The 23430-nt window shown below is 42.6% G+C and overlaps 1 protein-coding gene across 1 annotated transcript in view; it reads left to right on the forward strand.

Annotated features, from left to right (window-relative positions):
- Positions 1–4197: 4197 nt before the first annotated feature.
- Positions 4198–23430, forward strand: part of FNDC7 (fibronectin type III domain containing 7) — a 46324-nt gene continuing 27091 nt past the window's right edge. The window contains exons 1-7 of the mRNA XM_073642541.1: positions 4198–4315; positions 10504–10522; positions 12277–12534; positions 12622–12876; positions 18366–18626; positions 18874–19140; positions 22909–23163. Of these exons, the coding sequence (XP_073498642.1) occupies positions 4235–4315; positions 10504–10522; positions 12277–12534; positions 12622–12876; positions 18366–18626; positions 18874–19140; positions 22909–23163 (1396 nt within the window). The 5' untranslated portion in view covers positions 4198–4234. The remainder of the gene's footprint in view (positions 4316–10503; positions 10523–12276; positions 12535–12621; positions 12877–18365; positions 18627–18873; positions 19141–22908; positions 23164–23430) is intronic.

The raw sequence follows: 23430 nt of genomic DNA on the forward strand, positions 1-23430 counted from the left end.
CCCTCTCAGACACACCAGGTATTTATACACCCAGACCAGAGAGCTAATTACCCAGAGGGAGGTAGCCGCTAGGTCCTAGAGCCTCTCATCTAAGAAGATGTCTGTAATGGCAAACGTAGAGATCTCCTGCAACCAACTGCAGGGCAACTGTCTGTCACCTCTGATACACCCGTGACAATGTGTTATGTAAGAGCAGTAAAAAGCATTTGGCCACATAGTGCTCCATACAGAATAATGGACCACACATAGTTCTCCATACAGTGTAATAGCCCCATATAGCCCTCCATACAGAATAATGTTCCCTATACAGTCCTCCATACAGAATAATGGGCCCAACATAGTCCTCCATACAGTATAATGGCCCTACATAGTCCTCCATTAAGTATAGTGGCCCCACATAGTCCGCTATAAAGTATAATGGGCCCACATTGTCCTCCATATAGTATAATGGGCCCCATATAGCCCTCCATACACTATAATGGCCCCACATAGTCCTCCATACAGTATAATAGGCCCCACATAGTCCTCCATACAGAATAATGGGCACCACATAGTCCTCCATACAGAATAATGGCCCCACATAGTCCTTCATGCAGAATAAGGAGCCCTACATAGTCCTCCATACAGTATAATGGCCTCCACATAGTCCTCCATACAGAATAATGGGCCCCACATAGTCCTCCATACAGAATAATGGGCCCCACATAGTCCTTCATACAGAATAATGGACTCTACATAGTCCTCCAAAATAACATAGGGTATTTAGTTAACATTATTTTGATTAAAAAAAACTTAAAAGCCATGTCACCACATCAAGGTAACCATATTCGGGACAGTCCTATCCTCTAGTATTAAAACCTTACCATATATCAAATGACGTAAATGTGAATAAGGGCCGAGCAATATGTAATCAAATGCTGGGACAAACAACTGAACTGATAACTGAAGATTGGGAAAAATTTGGAAATCTGATTATATTAGTAGCTTTAGTATAATCACATTACAAATACATCAATATAATTTTTAGAAGTGGATAATCCTTTGTAAATGCAAGTAAAGTCTTTAGCGCAAATTCTGGTTACCCTATATGCTGTTAAAAGTTTACAAGTAAGCATGATATGCAAATCTCAGTTTCACATGAGAAATCAGTGTACATCTAAACCAGGATATTATGAGCAGTTGAGGGATTTTATGCTTTGAAGGGATTTCATGAATGTACCAAGCTGTCTACTGAGAAACTGTGACCAGTTCAATGCACCCAATAAATGGTTAGCCCAGTACAGTATCAATTCATTAGGCAGTATACATGTGATGCTAGTCACTACTCACGGACTTACCCTGAGGCAGGATAGTCAAGAGGTCCGGGGTCAGTACCAAGAGGGCTTGTAGACAAAGGGGAAAGACGAAAGGGTAGTCCGGTAACAGTCCGAGGTCAGAATATCAGAAAGGTAGCGGATCAACACAAAGGGGTAAGTCAAACGGATGGTCAAAAAGGTAAAGTCAAGATGGGCAACAGAGATCAGAATACAACTCAGAGTGCAGAGCAAACACACCACTTGAGCAATGCTACAATTGGCAATGATCTGACAATTGTCAGAGTGCTAAATAGCCCTGTAATCATCGAGATCATATGACACCTGGAGGAGATCCCACAGACACAGCCAGATAGGAGGGCTGAGCTGTCATTTACAATACTCACACCTGTGCCTCAGATTGGGCGGTAGAGCTGTCACTCACAATCCTGACAGCTCAGCCAGCCCTCGATCCCATAGGGTGGCAGAGCTGTCATTCACATCATCTTTAGGACACCGTGAGTGGTGGAATCAAGACAATATAGTCGTGGCCAAAAGTTTTGAGACTGACATGAATTTTGGTTGTTACAGTTTGATGCTTCAGTGTTTTTTGATCTTTTAGTTCAATATTTCTATGGTTACTACAGTACAATTATCAGCATTTCATAAGTTTTTACACTTTTTGACAAATACATCAAGTTTATGCAAGGACTCAATATTTACAGTGTTGACCCTTATTGTCCATGATTTCTGCCCTTCTTCGTGGCTGCTGGATATCAGCTTCTGGGCCAAATCCTGACTGATGACAGCACATTTTGTCTGATCAGTGCTTGGAGTTTATCTCAGTTTCTGTGTTTTGTTTGTCCACAGGCTTTTGGAGGATTGACCGCTAGTTCTCAATGGGATTAAGATTTTGGCAGTTTCCTTGCCGTGGATCGAAAATGTCAATGATTTGTTCACTGAGCCACTTGGTTATCACTTTTGCCTTGTGACGTGGTCTCTATCATGCTGTAAAAAGCATTGTTCATCCACAAATTGCCCCTGGATCGTTGGTAGAAGTTGCTTTTGGAAAATGTTTAGATACAGTTCTTTATTCCTGGCAGTATTTTTAGGCAAATTTGTGAGCAAGCCCCCTCCTTAGATGAAAACCCCCCACACATGATTGGTCCCAGGATGTCTTACTATTGGCATGACACAGGACTCATGGTAGCGCCCACCTTTTATTCTTCAGACAATCATTGTTCTAGGAGTCTCAAGCAATCTGAAGCAGGTGTCATCAGAGAAAATGATCCTGGCAATAGATAGTTTGCTGTGTCAGTTTAGCAATATACAGCCCCTCCACAGTTTTTCCCTCCACAAAAACCCTCCTGGTAACACACTTTGCAAGGAATTGCATTATACTGTAGCTTAAATCATGAGGATAGGGCTGTGCTGTGAAAATCCCCTTAAAGTATCTTAGAGAATTGCTAGATGTTTCTGATAGAAAATACAAGACATGTTCATAGCTGAGAATTTATTCTCATACAAGAAACTTTAGACAACATCTCAGTTGTCAACCTTCCAAGAGTTTTGTCACCATTAAGCTACGTTCCCACAATGAGTATTTGGAGAGATTTTGATTTTGCAACTTTTCTGCACCTATTAGCTAAATTAAGTTATTGCGTTTATTGAGTGTTTTTTACATGTATTTTATCATGTTTATTTCTGCTGTACTTTTTTTCTCCTTTTGGTATGTCATATTTTAGCTGCTTTGTTTTAGATACTATCTGTTTCTTAGCTTTGATAAAACTTTATTGACAAATTCATGTGTAGATTACATGCATTTTTAGTGCATTTACGCTAAAGAAATGTACTAAGAGCATATATGATATTTTTCCTTTGGATTTTCCTAATTTCATTCAATTCTACGGGGAATATGCACAAATAAAACATATATTTACTGCAAGAGAATTTGACATGTTGTAGAATTAAAAAACGTAGGTCGGTTTACGCAGCATAAGAAAAAAAGCTCATAGGGCATGAGATTTCTATATATCCCATTTCCCTTTCAGGGACTGTAAAACGCTACATTTTTTTGTGCAATGAAAATATGCAGCATCAAAAACTCAATGTGGGAACTTAACCTAGCAGCCCCCTTTGTAGCCAGCTGATCTATGGGGGTCTGATGTCAGAAACCCCCGGAGCTCATTGGTTGTTGTTGGTAAAATATAATAATCTAATCTTTTTATTTATATAGCACCAACATATTCATGACATGATATGCTACTGGCCTTATATTTCTCCTGCAGCAATAGAGAAATTGATATCACATGCTGACCATGCGAATTCATGACGTACCATAAACTTTTTTGGATGGATCCAAGGTCCCGAGAGTGAGAACCTCTTTATGATGTCATTAATACATATGGTAAAAGGTCTTCATGAGACAACCTGTTTCTATTGTCCAACCCCTTTGTCTAGTACACAGGATTGTGCACATACACATATTGAGGGATACAACTACACAGACTGGCCTAATGTGGGACGTGCATATGCAAATATATCTGTCATAACATTGATGCAAATATCAATAACACTTTCCAACAATTTGTGTGAGAAAGGAACAATTGTAAAAAAAGTAAAATAAAATAATGAAAAATCATCACAGCCAATATAAGCAACAACGTTGTCAGGACTGGTTTTATTGGAATTATATTCAGATTTGTCTACAATGTATGACTTTTATGTGCATGATGTTGATCACTTGAACGTGGACATTTGCTATAGTGCCTTTTTTGCTCACACAATAGCTTGATTTTCTCGTCAAAAGAGGTTTGTTCCCCTTAGGATACAGTATCCCACAGTATATACCTTTTCTGCCTCCACCCACATTCTATCAACAACCTTAGAGCAGGATCTGAGACTTGGAGAGCATTCTTTATAGCAGCTGTGAGCGGTGATTTATGAGGGAAGAGATGAAAATGGTAACAAGAACCTCACCTTATCTCGCCCTCCTTCATCTTCTGCTACATATATCTACAGCGGTAAGTAATTCCCTTCATTTTTCTCTTACAGTAAGATTTATTATAACGTTACATTTACTACAAAATATTGCAGCTGCACATTGAAAGTCTGCAAAATTGTCATAACACATAGGAAAAGAAGAATTACTCACCTTGAATATATACTATGTGCAATATGTAATAACTCAATAGGTGAAGATTACATGAGTGCAGGCATGAGATTCTATAAAGCAAGTATATATAGCCCCATTCTATCTTTTTATAATTGTAGTGTGGTTTGTTCTGCAAGTGAGAATAAGTAATGATATCTAGAAATATTACAAAGACTTTGTTCTATTAACTTTGGACATCGTATTCCAACTTTTTTTTGTTTCTTCTTATACAACCTGTTACACCTTCCGTATTATGTTGAGCATCTGAAAGTATTAATCTCCCATTGATTTAATATCCTTAGTAAAATATCATTTCTTAAATGATTCTTGGATCAGACATAAATCTATGAGCATGATCCAGCAATAATCTGTTTTATCTAGAAAAAAAATATTTTGTGTATGGAACACACAGTTTCAGATTTCCCTGTACGGGTTTTCCCAAGACAGGACATCAGTGCAAAACTTACACCCGAGGCTAGTGGGCTAGTGGCTTAGCTTGTCGAGGTGTGCGGTATTCTCGATTTACATTCTAACATCAGTGCCAATGTTTTTTACAATAAGGGCTCGTTAACACAACCGTATTTTTGGTCCAAGAGCTGTCTGCCAAAAAAACGGATTTCACTCAAAACAACGTTATTCAATGGGGCTGTGCCGAGGAGCGATTTTTTTTTCACTGACTGAATCTCAGTGAAAATTGCAGCAAGCACTAGTTTCTTCCATAAATCGGATGAAACTCACCCATTCAAGTCTATGAGTGTGAAAAGAAAATTCAGATCCCAGATGAAGATACAGCACAGCATCCGTTTTTTACAGATATATAGCAATTCTGTAACATAGGAAACTGTAAATGGTCTTATAAATGATTAATAGCTGCTTCTGTAAAAAACGGATTGCACACGGATGACAAGTGAGAAAAAAATCGTCCCACTTTACTAAGGGTATGTCCCCACGTAGCGTTTTACAAGCGTATTTGATGCGGAAGTTCCGCAGCGGAAACGCTTGTAAAAAGCTTGGTAATCCGCACCCCATGGTCCCCAATGAGAATCCGCAAGTTCTATGCCCATGCTGCGGATTTTTCCGCAGCGTTTTTGATGCGCACAAAAATCCGCAGCATATCAATTAATTTTGCGTTTCCACATGCGGAATTGCCGTTTCAATGCAATAAAAAACGCAAGGCAATTCCGCATGTCGAAAACACGCGATAAACGCTTGCGAAATTCCGCATGCGTTTTTCCGGCAAAGGACATGCGGAAATGAAGCGCAAATTTTCCGCTTCATTTCCGCAACGTGGGCAGATAGCCTTAATGAAACTCTGAACAATTTTTTATGCGCTCTTGTGAACCTACCTTTTCTTACTTATTGTCGTCTCCCAAATTGTCCTTTTGTCTCTATTGGAGTTAAATTTTTGGATTGGTGGCATTTTGCTAAACTTTTGTCATAAAGATTAATATATGATTTTTTATGACAGTACAAACATGGAAAAATTTGAAAAAATGAAATATATAAAAACTTATACTTCAAAGATGATGTGAAGTTAAACTATTGAAATGGTTCATTCCATGTTTTAAAGATATCACCTATTAATAATATAACGGATAACTTGCTGATCACTGGCGTTGTGATCGCTATGAGCCCTCATGATCCCAAGAACATGGCTCTGTGTTGGGACAGCAGGAGATAGCTGAGCGGCTTGCTTGTTGTGGCCGCAGTACCCTCGGGTTTGCTATTTGACTCCATTTACTTGTATTGTGCTGCAATGTAGCAACAACACGGAGCAAACTTTTGCCACTCGACCTATGTCACGGCCAAAGTGACCATGTAGACCCAGCCTCACGAGTAACATCTGCTGGTACTAGGAATTCTCAGGCAGTGTTTTTCTTTAATTGAAATCCACACACATATTTTTTGTTAAAATAATATTGGTAGAATTATAGAAACAACATTAAAAGCTGGTCCGATGGAGCAGGTAGGGTATAAATGCCATTGGTGTTATTATAGGAACCAGCAATTTCACTGAAATTTCTCAAAAACTAGGAGACACTTTTCCATGGTCAATCATTAATGATATTTTTCCATATTAACCTATGATGGGATATTGCTATGTTCATACCACCAGTTGCTGAGATCTGCAGTGCTGCTTTCATGCTGAACCTGCATTTGTACCTGGAAAGTAGCGGCACTGTGCAGGAAACAATTCCAGCATTTTCAGGATTTTTTTCGAACTTGCCATTTCAAAAGCTCTGATTTTTTTTTCCTGTGATAGGTGGGGCATAATTTTTAAATCATTTCTATATTCTTCTTTTTTACGATAGCGGTGAAACTGTAAAGAGAAAAAAAGGAAGTATGTGTCTATTTTTCACATGTTTTCTTTCTTTTTTTTTCACGACTACAAAGGACCACTAAAATACATTTACAATTGTGTTCCCCTTTCTGTAGAATTTTTTTTATAGATCGGCCAAGTAATCTCTTCCAAAAGGGGTGGGGCAAAAGCAGTTATTCAGATTTTTCTTTTCCATTTAGGTCACACATAGTGTCCCCATAGGGTCATCTTAAAAGACCTTTGGGGTGGGGGTACTTGAGCATTTAAATATATTTTGATTATTGCTTATCTTTTTAACAGGGGATAGCATTTTACCGCAAGTTACAGTTCTAATTCAGCCTATTGAGTACACTGCTGAGCTGACCTGGGTTTGCCAAGACCCAGCAGCTTCTGCTCCCTTCAGGCATCTGGCAATCACATGATCAATGGATAGGAGAAAGTAGCGCTGTTAGTGCTTCCTATACTGTATGCACAGAGTATGTTTAGTTCTGAGTATACAACATTTAGGAAGGCAGAGATTGTAAATAACCACCTCTGCTTTCTGTGTGGGAATTCATTGTGTCTCTGACAGCCGACTCCCGCCCCTGCAGCTGGTGACTCTGCAGTGACATTTTAGAATGTCACTGCAGAGTTATAGGTAGGACAGCCTAACATTTTAAGTTGTTGGGTGGTCCACAAGCAGTTAAACGGGCCATACACATAAGATAGCTATCAGATGAATTGCAGTATAGTTATCAGATTGTATACCGCTGATGCTAGTGATTGGAACAGAGAGTGAGTATGTATTATGTCATTGCTTTACTGCTCCTGCTGCTTATTTGGAGCATTTTACATATTTTGAACAACTCCTTCAATAAAGCCTATGTTTTATGCTGTTGCCTAGCTAGAAAAAAAATGGTTTAAATAGAGTTCATGTGAATGTCAAAGACGCTGTATACATAAAGCTATCAAAGAATCAGAATAACTACAATATTATCCATTTAGGTGTCTCATTTGTTGGCAGAATTTCATTAATGCCAAATTTGCTGAACGAATAAAGTGGAGAAAGATTTGCCAGGAATTTGAGTTATCCTAAGAGAAATGTTATCTGTGCTTCCCAAGAGATGGAAAAATGAAAAGCACTGTAAAGGTCTCCAGCCAATGTGATATACCGAACAGACAATTCCGTACAAGAAATCTATTTCTGTATATACGTATATGTGGAGGAGAGAGATGCCGAGCCCTGTTATACCTTCACCTGCATTAGTGAAAGTATTAGTGGATATCAAGGCTTCGTTTGTTACAAATTACAGTAGGAAGGTGGAAAGGTCATTTGTTAATACTGAGCCAAATCTGCATTATCTGCTCTGTCACCAGATAGGAACTTTCTCATTTTTATGAATGAGCAGATTCAGAAAGTGACTATGCAGCGGAAATATTTATTCAATACCTTGTCTACATCTTAGTCAGGTAGACGAGATTTACCATTCCTGGCAGTATTACTGCTATCACACAGTTGCATGTCTAGCAGGATATGGTAATGTAGATTATACACATACACACTAGTATAATTATTATTTTAGCTTAAAAATAATAAAAAGCCATAATAAAACTAGCTAGCATAATCTAAGCATATCTGTTTTTTTTTTGCAGAGAGATAAAAAATGGATTAGGAATCAAAATATTTCAATGGTATTAAATTGCAGATCAAATGATCCCCAATGTGCCTGTCATTGAACAGAATGAGCCCAGACAACTCAGCCCTTTACAACTAGACTCTGCTGAAAGACTGAGCAGGTGCAAAAAAGTATTTCCCAAAACCTCTAACCAGCCACATATGAAGCTGTTTAATAGGGTACAACTGCCTCCTCTATATCAGTATTATTACCATGTTTATTTTAATGGGGTTTACTAGGCTTACAAGATAGGTCATCAATATCAGATCATTGGGGTTCAGACACTCCGCACCCCTTCCGATCAGCAATTTTCAGCTGCAGGGCAGCGTGTACACAGTTAATTGAGGGAACATCACAGCTCCATTCACTGTGTAGTGGTCATATGCAAGTACTGCAGCTCATCTCCTATGTGGACTCCAGGCTATATTGATGACATATTCTAAGAATAGATATGAAAATTCTGGAAAAATCCATCTAAGGTTGTTCAGCTTGCGTGGTAATTGTGAATTTTTAAAAAGATAATCATAGCTATTATTTTTGTTTTACTATTAAAGGGGTTCTCTCATTTTCTTAAATGAGTAAAATTGCAAAGAGCTTAGCAAAACAAGCAACTTTGCAATTTACCTCTTATTAAAAATCCTATCTGTACTCAAGAATGGAGGGATTTTTATTTCTATAGTTTACTGCTTGTTGTCTAGGTGTCATGGCTCAGTTTGGGGATTCAATCCGGTGACCTGTTGCTTTGTGGTCGGTTCTTCTGTCTGTTGAGCTTTTGCTCTTTTCCTTCCCTGTCCAAATGCTGATTGTTCCTATTGTCTTTATGCTGTCTTCTAGGTTTGCTCCTTTCCAGGTGTTTTCCATTTTCCCATTTTGGTTTGTACTATCACGTTCTAGGTGGGGCTTTATATATTATCTCTTCACTGCATTTTCTTGCTGGCTATACTTCAAGGTGGATTTGTGCTTAGGAGTTCCAGCCCTTTAACTAAGGGATTTTCCCTGTTAGACGTACACCGCTTATATTTTTACAGTGTGTCTGCTTGTTTACCTTCCCAGCATCTTTTCCTTTTATGGCTTTTAGGTTTCTAGGAGGTTATTCTAGTTTCATTTATTTTTTGGTTCTCCTTACAATTTCCTCTCTCCCTTTTTATGAACATGCTTTAAGTTCCTCACCCTGCGTCTTTGTGTCCACCTGCACACCTTCCTCTCCCTTTGTTGGAAGTGTGTTGCGGCCTCCCCTCTGGTTCCGCAGGAGGCACGAGAAACACTTAACAGCCTTTTAGGGAGTCAGGTCCTAGGTGGTGTCTTTATTTGGGTGGCTAGGGATTGACTAGTCTGTACAGGGACCATTTGGGTGTGGGTATGACTTCTTTCTATAGTCTTCCTTACTCCCTTTACTCATGTGTGAGTGTGGTACGCGCATAACACTAAGTTACCAGCCAACTCTGGAGTCTATCCTATGCGGCCTGCCTCCCAGGCAAGGTATTTTTTTATAGAGCTTGTAAGCGCTGCTCTGAGGCTGTCCGGATTTCTGGCATCAGTGCCCCTGTATTCTGCTGCAGCAAGGGATAGTGCACAATACCGGACAGCAACACAGCCATGCTGCTGTTCCAAACTGTCAATCATCAGCAGTGCTTTGCCCCTGGCAAGAAGGAAGTTGAGTGGCTGGGGTGAGGTGTGCTCCTGAAGATAAAAGGTGAGACATCTTCTTTAAACGCTGCTCTGAAGCTGGCCGGATAGCTGGCATCATTGCCTCTGTCTTTTGCTGTAGCATGGGAGAGTGCACAATACGAGCTAGTGAAGCAGTCATGCTGCTGCTCCAAATTGTCAATCATCAGGAGTGCATCACTCCTGGCATGGAAGAAGCCAAAAGTCTGGGTTGAGGTGTGCTCCTGAAGATAGAAGGTGAGACAGCCTCTTTAACTTCATATTGTGTAAAATCCAAAATGAGTTGTTTAATATCCTGCTTGTTAGCAAGTACAGTGTAAAGATGAAGTATATATAATATGACAGCTCAGCTTACTGTCAATACACTTGGCATTCTGAATATGGTCTACTGATTGTTTTATATTATTTTTTTTCCAGATGGCTTCTTTGAGCACAGGTAAATCTATCTATCTGTCTGTCTATCTTTCTTTCTTTCTATGTGGTATGATATAGTGTACCGATTCACTCTCTCAGATAGGCATTAGGTAGTGTTTATACAGGCAATGTGGTTTGGTCCAAACAGCTGCAGTTATTGCTTTCATAAAACTCCAAGGGATTCAAAACCAAAAATAGCCTCTTCTGGGCACAAAGGTATCACAGCAAATAGATAATTCATTTAGCAGGGCACATATGTTAGTGCAGGCTCACTTGAACAAATTAGGATCCTTTCTCTCGGACCAAACTTCATACACAGAAGAGGCACAATCCCACCAGTCTCAGTATCCCTTTCAGCCCAAGCTCCAGCAGCTTCCAGTGCCAAACAGAAGTGTTTAACTCTGGGCATAGTTCACACTGAACAGGCTGCAGCTTCCACATGGTTCTCTGCAGCTCCAATACACAGACTGCTCAACTTTCCTAGCAGACTCATGCAGTCTCCGTTCAGAGAGAGACCCTGGCATGTGTCTCTCCCAGCCATAGCTCACATTTTGGCTGCTCACTCACCAGCAGCACACTCAACTCTGCTCAACATCCAGCAGACTGATACACCTAGTGAACCCAGGACCTGTTTCTTAGTCAAAACTAGGCAGGTCCAGCTAATCAAGACCTGAAGTGCTAGGACTTAACCCTATCCTACCTGGCTTTGCTACAATAGTTAGCATATTGCACCCATTTCAGCTTATTATATTTATTTGTATTTATAGCATTTAAAAACACTGATTTTGCTATATTCCAGTGTATTACAAGTAGGAGATCGCTGAGCACTATAGGAAGTTGTGACACGTTGCATATGCCTCCATGTGCCACTGGAGGGAGATTTCTGATGGAGAAATCACCCATTTTGATGGAGTTGGGAGAAACGGGTTTAAAAAAAACCAAAAGTCGCAAAAAATGTGCACAACTTAGAGTTGTGCAAATTTTTCGCTCCTTTTCAAAGCAGTTTATGTCAGAATTCTGGTGCATTTGCTTTGATGAATCAGGGCCTAACTCCATGTCTTGGAGACAGGACCGTTTCTTATCTAAGTCACTTATCAAAATTTCCCATGGAAGTCTATGGGTGTGTGAACCTCATGGACAGTACATGGATGTCATTCATGTGTGTGGTGTCCATATTTTAACTTTGTGGTAGGTAAGAGAAGCTTTGCAATTTTTTTTTCGTATGCAAGAGAATTACTAATGATAAAAAATGATGAAAATGTGATCCAGCCCACTGATGAAAATCGGTTCATCTTTTTTTCACTTTTGAGAAAAAACAGATGTCTGATTGATGCCTAAATCAGGACAGTTATACACTGAAAATACATTCCCTATACAGCGTTTTTGTGCAATTTGCACACATTACTTAAATATCGTGTATTTTTTTTTGCAAAAGAAAAATGACAACTTGTATATATGTTTTTCTTTTTACCTCCATTGATTCATTGTAAAAAACTGCAAATTTGTGAATAGAGCCAAGTCAGTACAAGGTTTTTAGCCTTTGAGTGTAACCAGTTTTCAGTCAGTGAAAACAAGTGGATATTCAAAAATGATGAGTTTTGTAAGCTATACAGTAGAAAGAAAACATTTGCCCTTTGAGATTTCTGAGGTCCATTCAGCTCATGGTGTCCTATCACAAACCTTCCTGGCAGCTACTGAAACTAGACCTTTTCCTCTCTATTCAGATTCTCCTTCACCATACCCACCATGTCTTCTTCATCTTCATTTATTTTGCAGACTTTTCAATATCCACGTATGACGTCACATCGAGAAGTATATATGTTAAATGGACGAAAGTTGCTGGTGCCACATCATATGGCATTACTGCATCCCCTGTGATGTCAGCATCACAGTCTGCATTTGCTGTATTCAATCCCACAACTATTATGGGAACTGTAAACACCTTGCTTCCTAACACTAATTATACAGTAATTGTAGAAGCCATGGACAATGATGGCAATACTCTCGCTCACGCTCAGACTCTACAGCTTACAGGTTAGTAACTTTCCAGTTTTCTTCCTCTGAAGCTTCTATGTATTGACTTGATTACCTGTAACTGTTTCTGGTTCCCATTTCTTGCAGCTCCAGACGTCCCTATTATTGAACAAGCGTATTCTAAGCTAAGTAATAGTATCACAGTGGAATGGGCAGAGGTGTCTGGGGCTACTGGATACCAGGTCATCGCTCAGGCTGGACAGGTGTTCCTTGAGTCATTTGTCAGCAGTTCCCCAGGAACAGTCACTGCTTTACAAGCTGCTACATCCTACAAAATCATCGTGAGATCCATCAACTCAGCTGGAAAGAGTCAACCTTCTCCTCCTAAGTGGGCAACTACAGGTAATTCATGACGTTCTCATCCTAAGTGAGCAACTACAGGTAATTCATGATGTTCTCATACTAAATGAGCAACTACAGGTATTTCATGATGTTCTCATCCTAAGTGGGCAACTACAGGTAATTCTTGATGTTCTGATCCTAAGTGAGCAACTACAGGTAATTCATGACTGTAAGGACAAAGTACTACTAATACTGTTACAAAAAAAACAAACAGATTGTGTCTTAACTAGAAATGATCAAACCCGACCCTGAAAGTTGGGTGTTTATGACTCGCCCCCTGGGCCTGTGTTGTGCGTGCACGTGTATGCGGGGAATACCCGGAGCCGGATCGCTGGGGGTTGTAGTCTCCGTGGCGATGAGCCGGTCCGTGCCCATGGTGGTCAAACCAGTGGCTGACTTAGTAGTATTATAATTGTCCGACTACGCCACCCGTGGATTGCGGTCAGTGGGGACCGCCGCTGCGATGCAGCCCACTGAGGCTGATGTTGTATGCGCAGCCAAGTATGGGATGACTCCCCACGGGAGAAGTATAGCCTCAGGGCAGTTAGTGCGGATGATGGGAGTGATGGTGCATGAGCGTCCCAGCACTGGTGGTGCTGGTGCGGCGAAGAAGCACAGAGACGTGTGGTTGCAGTTTCCAATGCTTTACTCACAGTTCTTTACTGGTCCTAGTCACCTCGGCACCGGCGGCGACTGCCCAAGCCGTGCTGTGTCCACCAGGCAAGGGGCTCGACCAACTCCCAGGCAATTCCAGAGCGTGGCACAGGGCTCCCTTCTCTTCCCTTCTCTTGCCGTGCCCCACCAGTGACTCTACGTTTGTCCGGCTGCCTCGGGCCTTCTCTTGGTATGCTGATTTCTGCGTCCCTGACCCTATGTGGTGTGCCTTCCTGGTAGGTGTAGTGAGGGGTCGCACCGAGATATAGTCACGACCGCCGGTCTTTGGCTGAGGATTAGTCGCCTCCACCAATTTGGGATCCGGTACCCTGTTCTGCCAACCCGTCACCCGCAATCTCCTGGGCCTATGGGGTTCCTTCTTCTCTCGTGTCTCTGGGCCTCTCTTAATGTTCTGTTCCTTGTTTCCTTTCTCTTCTGTTCCTGTTCTCTCTGCTGTTTCTGGCCTCCACTCCAGGCCTGTCTCATGGAGCTGGGCCCAGACTGAGCCACAGCTCCCTGTCAGCCCTCTCTTGCTGAACTCCTTCTCTCACTCCTCTCCTCTGACTGTCTTGTCTGAACTTCTAAGATGGTGCCCACCTTATATACCTCCCTCTCTGTGTGAGCCCAGGTGTCTAGCAACCAATGGGCTCCTACCTATTCCCAGAGACCCACCCCTATCTGCTCCTACACCACTGGGTTTTCCTTCCCCTTCCCACTCCAGCCGGGGACAGATGCTGTCGTGCCTGCACTTCTGTCTAGTGGGAGCACCGTTGAGCTGTCCCTCGGAAATTGGGTGTGTGTGGTGCATGCAGCTTACTGAGTCCTGGTCCACACTCCATCCTTACCCGGGAGTGGAATATCACACCTCTGGTTTGAGGTGCAATACCCCTGTAGCAGCCGAGCCCTCGGGGTGCTACATTTATACCGGACAGTTAGTGTCCATTGTTCTCCCAGAAGTCCGTTGCAATGTTCGGGTACAGTTCTGGTACCAGAATTGAACTTTAAAAAAACAGTTCAGGTAGGGTACCAGAATCCGAATTTCTACCGGTCTACTGATCCCTAGTCTTAACCACAATTTAATAACAATCAATAATATAAATGTAATTGTGAGGAAGGGTGTAATCTTCCCCTGGGACTGAAGTAGTTAGAATTACATATCCCCATAGTTAGGCACTCTCTGAACTGCTATTAGGTCAAGTTACGGGGTTAATTTCAGTGGCACAGTCAGTGGAGTAAGGGGGAAACGTAGTGACAGGGATAGACATTGGGCATGTCTAGAGGTTAGATATAATTCCTTGTGGGGCTGCAGTGCTTTTTATCAGCCACAAGATGCCACTGCTGGGCACAGTTGTCAGTGAGAGGCAAGGCAGTTGCTAAGCAGATGGCTTAGTGGGTGGAGCCTCTGGGTGTGCTAAAAATATCTGCAGCCGTTATTTTTGAGTTCAGTTGAAGCCCTGTCAGGGACGTGACAGGAACTCTTACGTGCGGACGTCCAGGGAAATTGGCTCCTAGGGTAGATGGGGGCTCTCTACCCTCAGACAGTGAATCCGTAGTGTGAATGTCTCCTCACGCAGGAGTCCCATTAGCCGGCCGGAGAAACTCAACGGAGGTATTGAGGACCCGGGGCACTTCTAGTTTGAAGGTAGCAGAGGAAAATAGGACTCCAGGATAATCTGTGAGGGTGATAAAGGATCTGGCACACTGTTGCTGGTGAGGAACCATCTCTTAGGCTAAAGAATAGAAACAGAGAGATGCTTCACCTAAAGAGGGCACCAGGGCTGAAGATGATTTTAGCACCTGTATGGGAGAAAATAACCTGTTGGGCCTTATCCAATCTACCAGACTGTAAATATTGTAATTACTCCTTTCCCCCAAGTAAAACCGCAGTTATGGTTAATAACTTTGTGTCCTCTGAAATTATTACTGCCCTGGTCACAGAAGAGAAATGTCTGGAGACAACCGCGATCGGATGGTGTGAAGTAAGTGAAGAATGTCACATGCACAGCCACACATCAGAGGGAGGACACGAATTGTCTGTAAGGTGCCAAAGCGAGCAGGGGCCACAACTCGCCCACTACTACCTTGCTGGGGCACCTTACATAAATGTGCATCGGTTAACATGACTATTTATTGGGAAAGATCTGATCACAAACCATTCCCCCTAGTAAATCCCATAGTGATCAACATTACAGCAGAAATGAAGCATTCCACATAGCACACGTCAGTACCTAAGTCACGGGTTAGCCTGTGTAATGAAGGAACAGACTTCTAAAGTGAGAGATGCCTGTTGCATGCTTTCAACTCTGGCTAAAATTTCAGGATCCTTAAAGGACTGGTGCTTTAATAGAGGAAATTGACTTTTAAATGGAATCTGTCAGTAGGAACAACCCTCCTAAGCAACGTATAAGGTCATGCAGGTCATAGGAAGCTGAATAAAATGATACCTTGATGTCTGCAAGCCGATATCTTATTCCACAGAAATCCACTTTTTAATATGTAAATGAGCTATTAAGATCTATAGGCCGGACCCTGATCTGCATGAGAATCTGCCTCCAGAGCTTGTTTTAAATGAAAGGGGGTGTTAGCAGTGCAGGACATGTAATGACTGACAGTCTACTTTCCTGATCCCACTGCAGAGCTCTATGTGTTATAACTAACTAGATGGTTGCCGCATTCTAACGCATCGGGTATACTAGAATATGCCCTATGCAGGATGTGACTCCCCCCCCCCATATAATGCGCCATGCAGGATGTCACATCCCCCGTCCGTTATAATGCCCCATGCTGGATGTGACATCCCCCCCTCCCTTATAATACCCCATGCAGGATGTCACATCCCCCCCATAGTGCCCCATGCAGGATGTGACATCCCCCCTCCCTTATAATGCCCCATGCAGGATGTCACATCCCCCCTATATAATACCCCATGCAGGAAGTCACATCCCACTATAGTGCCCCATACAGGATGTCACATCCCCCCTATATAATACCCCATGCAGGATGTCACATCCCCCCCATAGTGCCCCATGGAGGATGTCACATCCCCCTTCCCTTATAATGGCCCCTCCACGATGTCACACTTCCCCACCCCACCATTTAATGCCCTATGGCCCCATACAATAAAAAAAATATCCAATACTCACCTCACTTGTCAGCTGCTCCTCTGGACTCCAGCGTAGCCCGCATGTTCCCGCTGTGCGCTGTGACCGGTCAGGAGAGAGCGCGGTGTAAAGATGTCACCGCGCTCTCTGACCTGACACGTCACACAGCAGCAGCGGAAGACACAGGAGCTGCTGCGCAGGAACGGGGAGGGGTAAGTATGGCGCCGGGTGCCGGGGTCCTGAGCGAGCGGGGGGGGGGAGAGGAGGAGAGGGGAGGGGAGAGGAGGAGAGGGGTGGGGTAAGTATGGCGCCGGGTGCCGGGGTCCTGAGCGAGCGGGGGGAGGGACAGGAGGAGAGGAGGGGAGGAGAGGAGAGAGTAGAGGAGGGGAGGGGCGTAACTTTTACCGTCCGGAGATAAGCGGCCGTAGCCGCTGATCTCCCGACAGTAGCCGCATGGGGGTCAGCGGCGCCTCCGGTCGGGGGACGTATGCTGCGAACAGCCGGCTTCATCTCCCGGCTGCATCGCCGCTCACCTCCGTGCGGCAGATCAGCCGCTAATGGCCGCCATCTTTTTGTGAATGCCGCGTCGCTGATTGGCCGCGGCCGGACCAATCAGCGACGCGGGATTTCCTGGACAGACAGACAGACGGGATAAGACTATTATATAGATAGATACAGCACAGCATTACAAACACATTTGTTCTTCAACTTCCATTTCACATGCAGTCAGTGTGGGGGAGGGAAGTACATTAGAGCTCACTGCACTGTGAGAGGAAGCCTACAACTGCAAATGTGTTTGTAAGGAGACAAATTTCAGCTCTGCTGTACTGAGTAAGTTGTAATCATGCAGAGCTCTGCAGTGAGATCGGGAGATCAAACTGTCAGTCATTACATGTCTCACATTGGTAATGCCCCCTTTTCTTTAAAATAAGCTCTGGAGGAAGATTCTCAGGGAGATCGGTGTCTGGCCCATAGATCTTAACAGCTCATTTACATATTAAGAAATACTTTGATTTCTTTGGAATAAAACATCAGATTACAGATATCAAGTCTGTTCCTTCATTACACAGGCAAACCTGTGACTTGGGCACTGACTTGTGCTATGTGGAATGCTTCATTTCTCCTGTAATGTTGATCACTATGGGATTTACCAGGGGGGATGGTTTGTGATCAGATCTTTCCCAATAAATATTCATGTTACCCGATGCACATTTACAGTATATTACTGATTGTTACCAAATTGTGGTTAAGACTATGGATGAGCAAACACATGGAAGTTTGGGTTCAGGTACTCTACCTGAACTGTTTCTTAAAGTTCAGTTCAGGGCATTTTCTGATGATAACGTCCCTTTATAGCCTGAAATTATAGCTGTGTATAAGTCATGTATAACCAATGCCTCATTATTCCTGTGACATTGTGTAGGACTACAGGAACAGAAGTATTTTTTAGTGGTGTCCGTACAGTGAAAAGGGCTTATCTGCCCTTTTTGGTCACAGGCGGTCTCTAAATTATAGCTAAGAAAGCTATAATACATATATCACAGTATGTATGTCGTGTAAGTAAAGCATCACCGGTTGTGCTGTGACACTGTACTGTCGTAACACCCAGGCGACATCTGTAATATTGTAGTCTGCACCTGCTAGTCATGCACTTCTTTAGCTATTTTGGTGGCCATGTTTGTGTGATACTTGTAAAAAAATCCCATTTATATGACTGTTTTTCCTATGATCTAGTGCTGGCGGCTCCATCTGTCACCGTGGAATCTTCCGGCAGTGACTCGATCGGTGTGAGCTGGCTTCCAGTGTCTTCTGCTGTTTTGTATTCACTGTCTGTGATGAGATCAGACGGATCTGGCAGCCGATGGAACCAAAACTCCACAGCGCTGTCCCTCAACTTCACCTCTTTGGATCCAGGCACCATATATACAATTAAAGTTCATGCGTGGGATGTCAGAGGGATTCCAGGAGATGATGTCACCTACAACCAAATAACACGTAAGGACAATATCAATGACATTTTTATTCTGGGTAACTTATCCATCTTAATTTATTTTTCTTATAGTAAGAGTGATCCACATACTGTTTGTCAGTCCAACTTATTTCTAGACATTAGGTGTGCCCGGTATGTCTTTAGTTTCTAACCTGCCGCCCTCCCATTGCATATAAGTAACACTGCAAGCCTCATCTTTGCAAATAATGTATTTTGTATTTCGAGGTTATGTTTCTATGGTTTTTTTTTTAGGTCCGCTTGCTCCATCTGATATTCAGATTACATTCAACAGTGGATCTTTGGAAGCCACATTCTCTGTACCCGGAGCTGAAGCCACGACCAACTACACCGTGCTTCTTTCCAGTGGAGCCACCACTGAGGCCAGTGTCACCTGCACAATGTCAGTGTCTCCCTGTACAATCTCCTCTCTGCTTTGTGGCATAGAATATACAGTGTCTTTGGTAGCAAGCAATGAAGCTGGATCTACTCCATCTGCAAAAACCTGGAATCTCATGTCAGGTATATATTTGTTTCCAGAATACAGGTCATACAAGCTATCCTGGAGACATCATTACACACTATGAACCTCAAAGTATTGGGGGAGATTTAATACCACCTTTACTAGTTCAGAGAATTATACATTTTGTCCCACACCATATTTGGGCTAAAATTTGAAAATTTTTCCCTTCATGCCACTTTTCAAAAATGGTGAAAAAAGTGGGCAAGGACAACAATTCTGGATTTGGCATTGATGCAAAATATACTTCATATCTATGTCTGCTCATGACAGGCATACATACAGTACAGACCAAAAGTTTGGACACACCTTCTCATTTAAAGATTTTTCTGTATTTTCATGACTATGAAAATTGTACATTCACACTGAAGGCATCAAAACTATGAATTAACACATGTGGAATTATATACTTAACACAAAAGTGTGAAACAACTGAAAATATGTCTTATATTCTAGGTTCTTCAAAGTAGCCACCTTTTGCTTTGATGACTGCTTTGCACACTCTTGGCATTCTCTTGATGAGCTTCAAGAGGTAGTCACCGGAAATGGTTTTCCAACAATCTTGAAGGAATTTCCAGAGATGCTTAGCACTTGTTGGCCCTTTTGCCTTCACTTTGCGGTCCTGCTCACCCCAAACCATCTCGATTGGGTTCAGGTCTGGTGACTGTGGAGGCCAGGTCATCTGGCGTAGCACCCCATCACTCTCCTTCTTGGTCAAATAGCCCTTACACAGCCTGGAGGTGTGTTTGTGGTCATTGTCCTGTTGAAAAATAAATGATGGTCCAACTAAACGCAAACCGGATGGAATAGCATGCCACTGCAAGATGCTGTGGTAGCCATGCTGGTTCAGTATGCCTTCAATTTTGAATAAATCCCCAACAGTGTCACCAGCATAGCACCCCCACACCATCACACCTTCTGCTCCATGCTTCACGGTGGGAACCAGGCATGTAGAGTCCATCCGTTCACCTTTTCTGCGTCTCACAAAGACACGATGGTTGGAACCAAAGATCTCAAATTTGGACTCATCAGACCAAATCACAGATTTCCACTGGTCTAATGTCCATTCCTTGTCTTCTTTAGCTGTAGAGATGTGTCTGCTGCTAGAACTCTGTGTGGCTTTGACCTGGTCTCTAATCTGAGCTGCTGTTAACCTGCGATTTCTGAGGCTGGTGACTCGGATAAACTTATCCTCAGAAGCAGAGGTGACTCTTGGTCTTCCTTTCCTGGGGCGGTCCTCATGTGAGCCAGTTTCTTTGTAGCGCTTGATGGTTTTTGCAACTGCATTTGGGGACACTTTCAAAGTTTTCCCAATTTTTCGGACTGACTGACCTTCATTTCTCAAAGTAATGATGGCCACTCGTTTTTCTTTACTTAGCTGCTTTTTTCTTGCCATAATACAAATTCTAACAGTCTATTCAGTAGGACTATCAGCTGTGTATCCACCTGACTGCTGCACAACACAACTGATGGTCCCAACCCCATTTCTAAGGCAAGAAATCCCACTTCTTAAACCTGACAGGGCACACCTGTGAAGTGAAAACCATTTCCGGTGACTACCTCTTGAAGCTCATCAAGAGAAAGCCAAGAGTGTGCAAAGCAGTCATCAAAGCAAAAGGTGGCTACTTTGAAGAACCTAGAATATAAGACATATTTTCAGTTGTTTCACTGTTATGTTCTGCTACCAAAGCTAAGGAAAGAGAGGAGATCTGTCCCTACTATAAGACTCAGCTGAATCCCTACGATGTAACAGGGAACCTGATCCTGCGATCAGACCTGCTAAAGTCCTAATCTAGTCTGTACGGAGACCTATAGATGTGAGGAGGGAATCCCTACAAGTACTAAGGACTGGGAGGAATATGGGACACCTCCTAACAGAAATAGTAGCAGACAGACGAACAAACAAAATAGATAGAACATAGAGGTCCGTAGACCAAGCAAACTAACAGAGTTAGATACAGAGCACAGGCTAGCTAGAAAGTAGATATACAATGAAGTCCAGCAAAGCCAGAAGGGCGGAGCAGGATTAAATAGGCCAACAAGGTCATGTGACCAGCAAAGGAAAAAAAACCTAACAGCAAGGTTCTAACATTCACACTTTTTTGTTAAGTATATAATTCCACATGTGTTAATTCATAGCTTTGATGCCTTCAGTGTGAATGTACAATTTTCATAGTCATGAAAATACAGAAAAATCTTTAAATGAGAAGGTGTGTCCAAACTTTTAGTCTGTACTGTGTGTATGTATATATATATATATATATATATATATATATATATATATATATATATATATATATATATATTGTAAGGCAGCGCCAGTCATAATGTTGGGGGATACTCGCTGCACCAGGGCAATTAAAGCATGCCAGCCACGTTTTTCAAGTTTTCACCATCCAGCAGTTTATTGCACTTCATAACTGCTTATCATACAGTCCATCTTAGTGGCTCACCGGCATATTACACACATAACATTCGGGAGCCTTTCAAATGGCAGACAGGCCCTCTTGGCTCCAGTTACATCCCTCAGCAAAGTCACTTATATGAATGTCCACATCAACGCAGTGTTTTTACCTTTGTCGGGTCGTAGCTGCTTCAGTCCGCTTTGTTCTGCCACCACTGTGGCTCTAAGGCTTACCAATCGTGGTCTCCAGCCCTTTTGGCGTCCAAGGCTGCTAGCATCTCTCACACACAAGGATCCAGCCTCTTGCCCTCCAGGACTCTTATCTTCCAAGCCTCTGGCCCTCCAAGGCTTCACCAGGCCTCACCAGGCCTCACACTAATGGTGTCCCACACAGGGAACAGGCCTCATGCCTTACACACCTGTCTCAAAACTACCAGGATTTATATATCTTCTAATGCCCACACAGGACCTGTGCTGATGTCACAGTCATGTGATCAGACCTTCTGTGTGCACAGGACCTGTGCGATGTCACAGTCATGTGACCAGACACCTGAGGGAGATACATGGTCGGCCAAAACACACCCTGGACCATTACAGTAATGCCGCAACCGCTGCATTACAATATATATATGTGTATATATATATATATATATATATATATGTATATATATATATATCCTGGATACGATTGTGTTTTTTTCATAAGAACTGTTCAAGCTGCACTAAATTTATTATAGGGAACCTGACAGCAGATTCATGCTACCCAAATCACAGACTGCATGAATCCAAGTCTGGCTCCATCATTTTATCCAGAAATGTTTCATTCTGAAATGCTGCAGCCAGGTACATTGCCACTAGTCCAAGAGGCCAGTACCCAGTGGTTTCACCTGCACCGCTCCCCATAACTGACAGGTCTCTCCCTATGCACACATATAGGGAACGACCTGTCTCTCAAGGAGAGTGGGTGGGAGAAAGCCATCGGAAACCAGCATCTTGGACTAGTCACCCGAGCGGCATGGTCACCAGCTGACTTTTATAAATGTTTGTTTTCTCTGTTTCAGAGTAAAGCATAGTGTATCTGGCTGACGTGATAGATCCAGTGTCAGATTCATGCTGTCCGTGGTTAGGACAGAATGGATCAGCTGTCAGGTTCCCTTTATAAGGCTTGCACCTCTTAACAGTTTTGGTACATCTTACTCCTGTGAGAATCATTATAAGACTGGCGTCTAAAACAGCAGTCTTTGTAAATTTTCCCCAATGATCATAATCTTTCTAAACATATCTTGCATGTAACCAATTTGACCTTAATCTTACTGTTGGGCTTTGTTGCAAATATGTGATTATGGCATCTGATCTTTCCATTTAGTTCCCTGTGCCCCGAGTGGAATCTCTTTTGTGGAAGAAAACCCTGGCAACCTCACAGTTTCGTGGTCTGGTGGAAACCTCTCTGAGTATTATGTTGCATTTGTGAAAAGTGATGACGGCTTTGAGGTTCACTGCAACACAACCCAGTCACCATGCTACTTCCCAGCCGAGTGTGGATTCATCTACTTCATGAGTGTCTTTGCGTATAATAAGGCAGGACAAAGCCCTCTGGTTGAGCTTCTTAACTACACCACAGGTAATTGACGCCAACATAGACATCACGTCAAATGATTCCCAGATCTGATAGCGAAATATAATTGAAGAGGTATACTGGTTTAAGCAAGGAATCACCCATCCGCTGGGTAGATTCTAGCTGTTAGATCGTTGTGGCCCCACTGTGTCCTGCTGCACTAATTAAAGTCTATGGTGCTGAATATACAAATATAGTTGAGCGCTGCACTCGGCTAACTTCATGATAGACTCGGATAGATCAGCAGGGCGCATGCACTACTTGCTGCTCCAT

This window comes from Phyllobates terribilis, unplaced genomic scaffold (genome assembly GCF_046119375.1).
Source record: "Phyllobates terribilis strain yellow unplaced genomic scaffold, ASM4611937v1 Scaffold_8__6_contigs__length_399053987, whole genome shotgun sequence".
NCBI lineage: Eukaryota > Metazoa > Chordata > Amphibia > Anura > Dendrobatidae > Phyllobates > Phyllobates terribilis.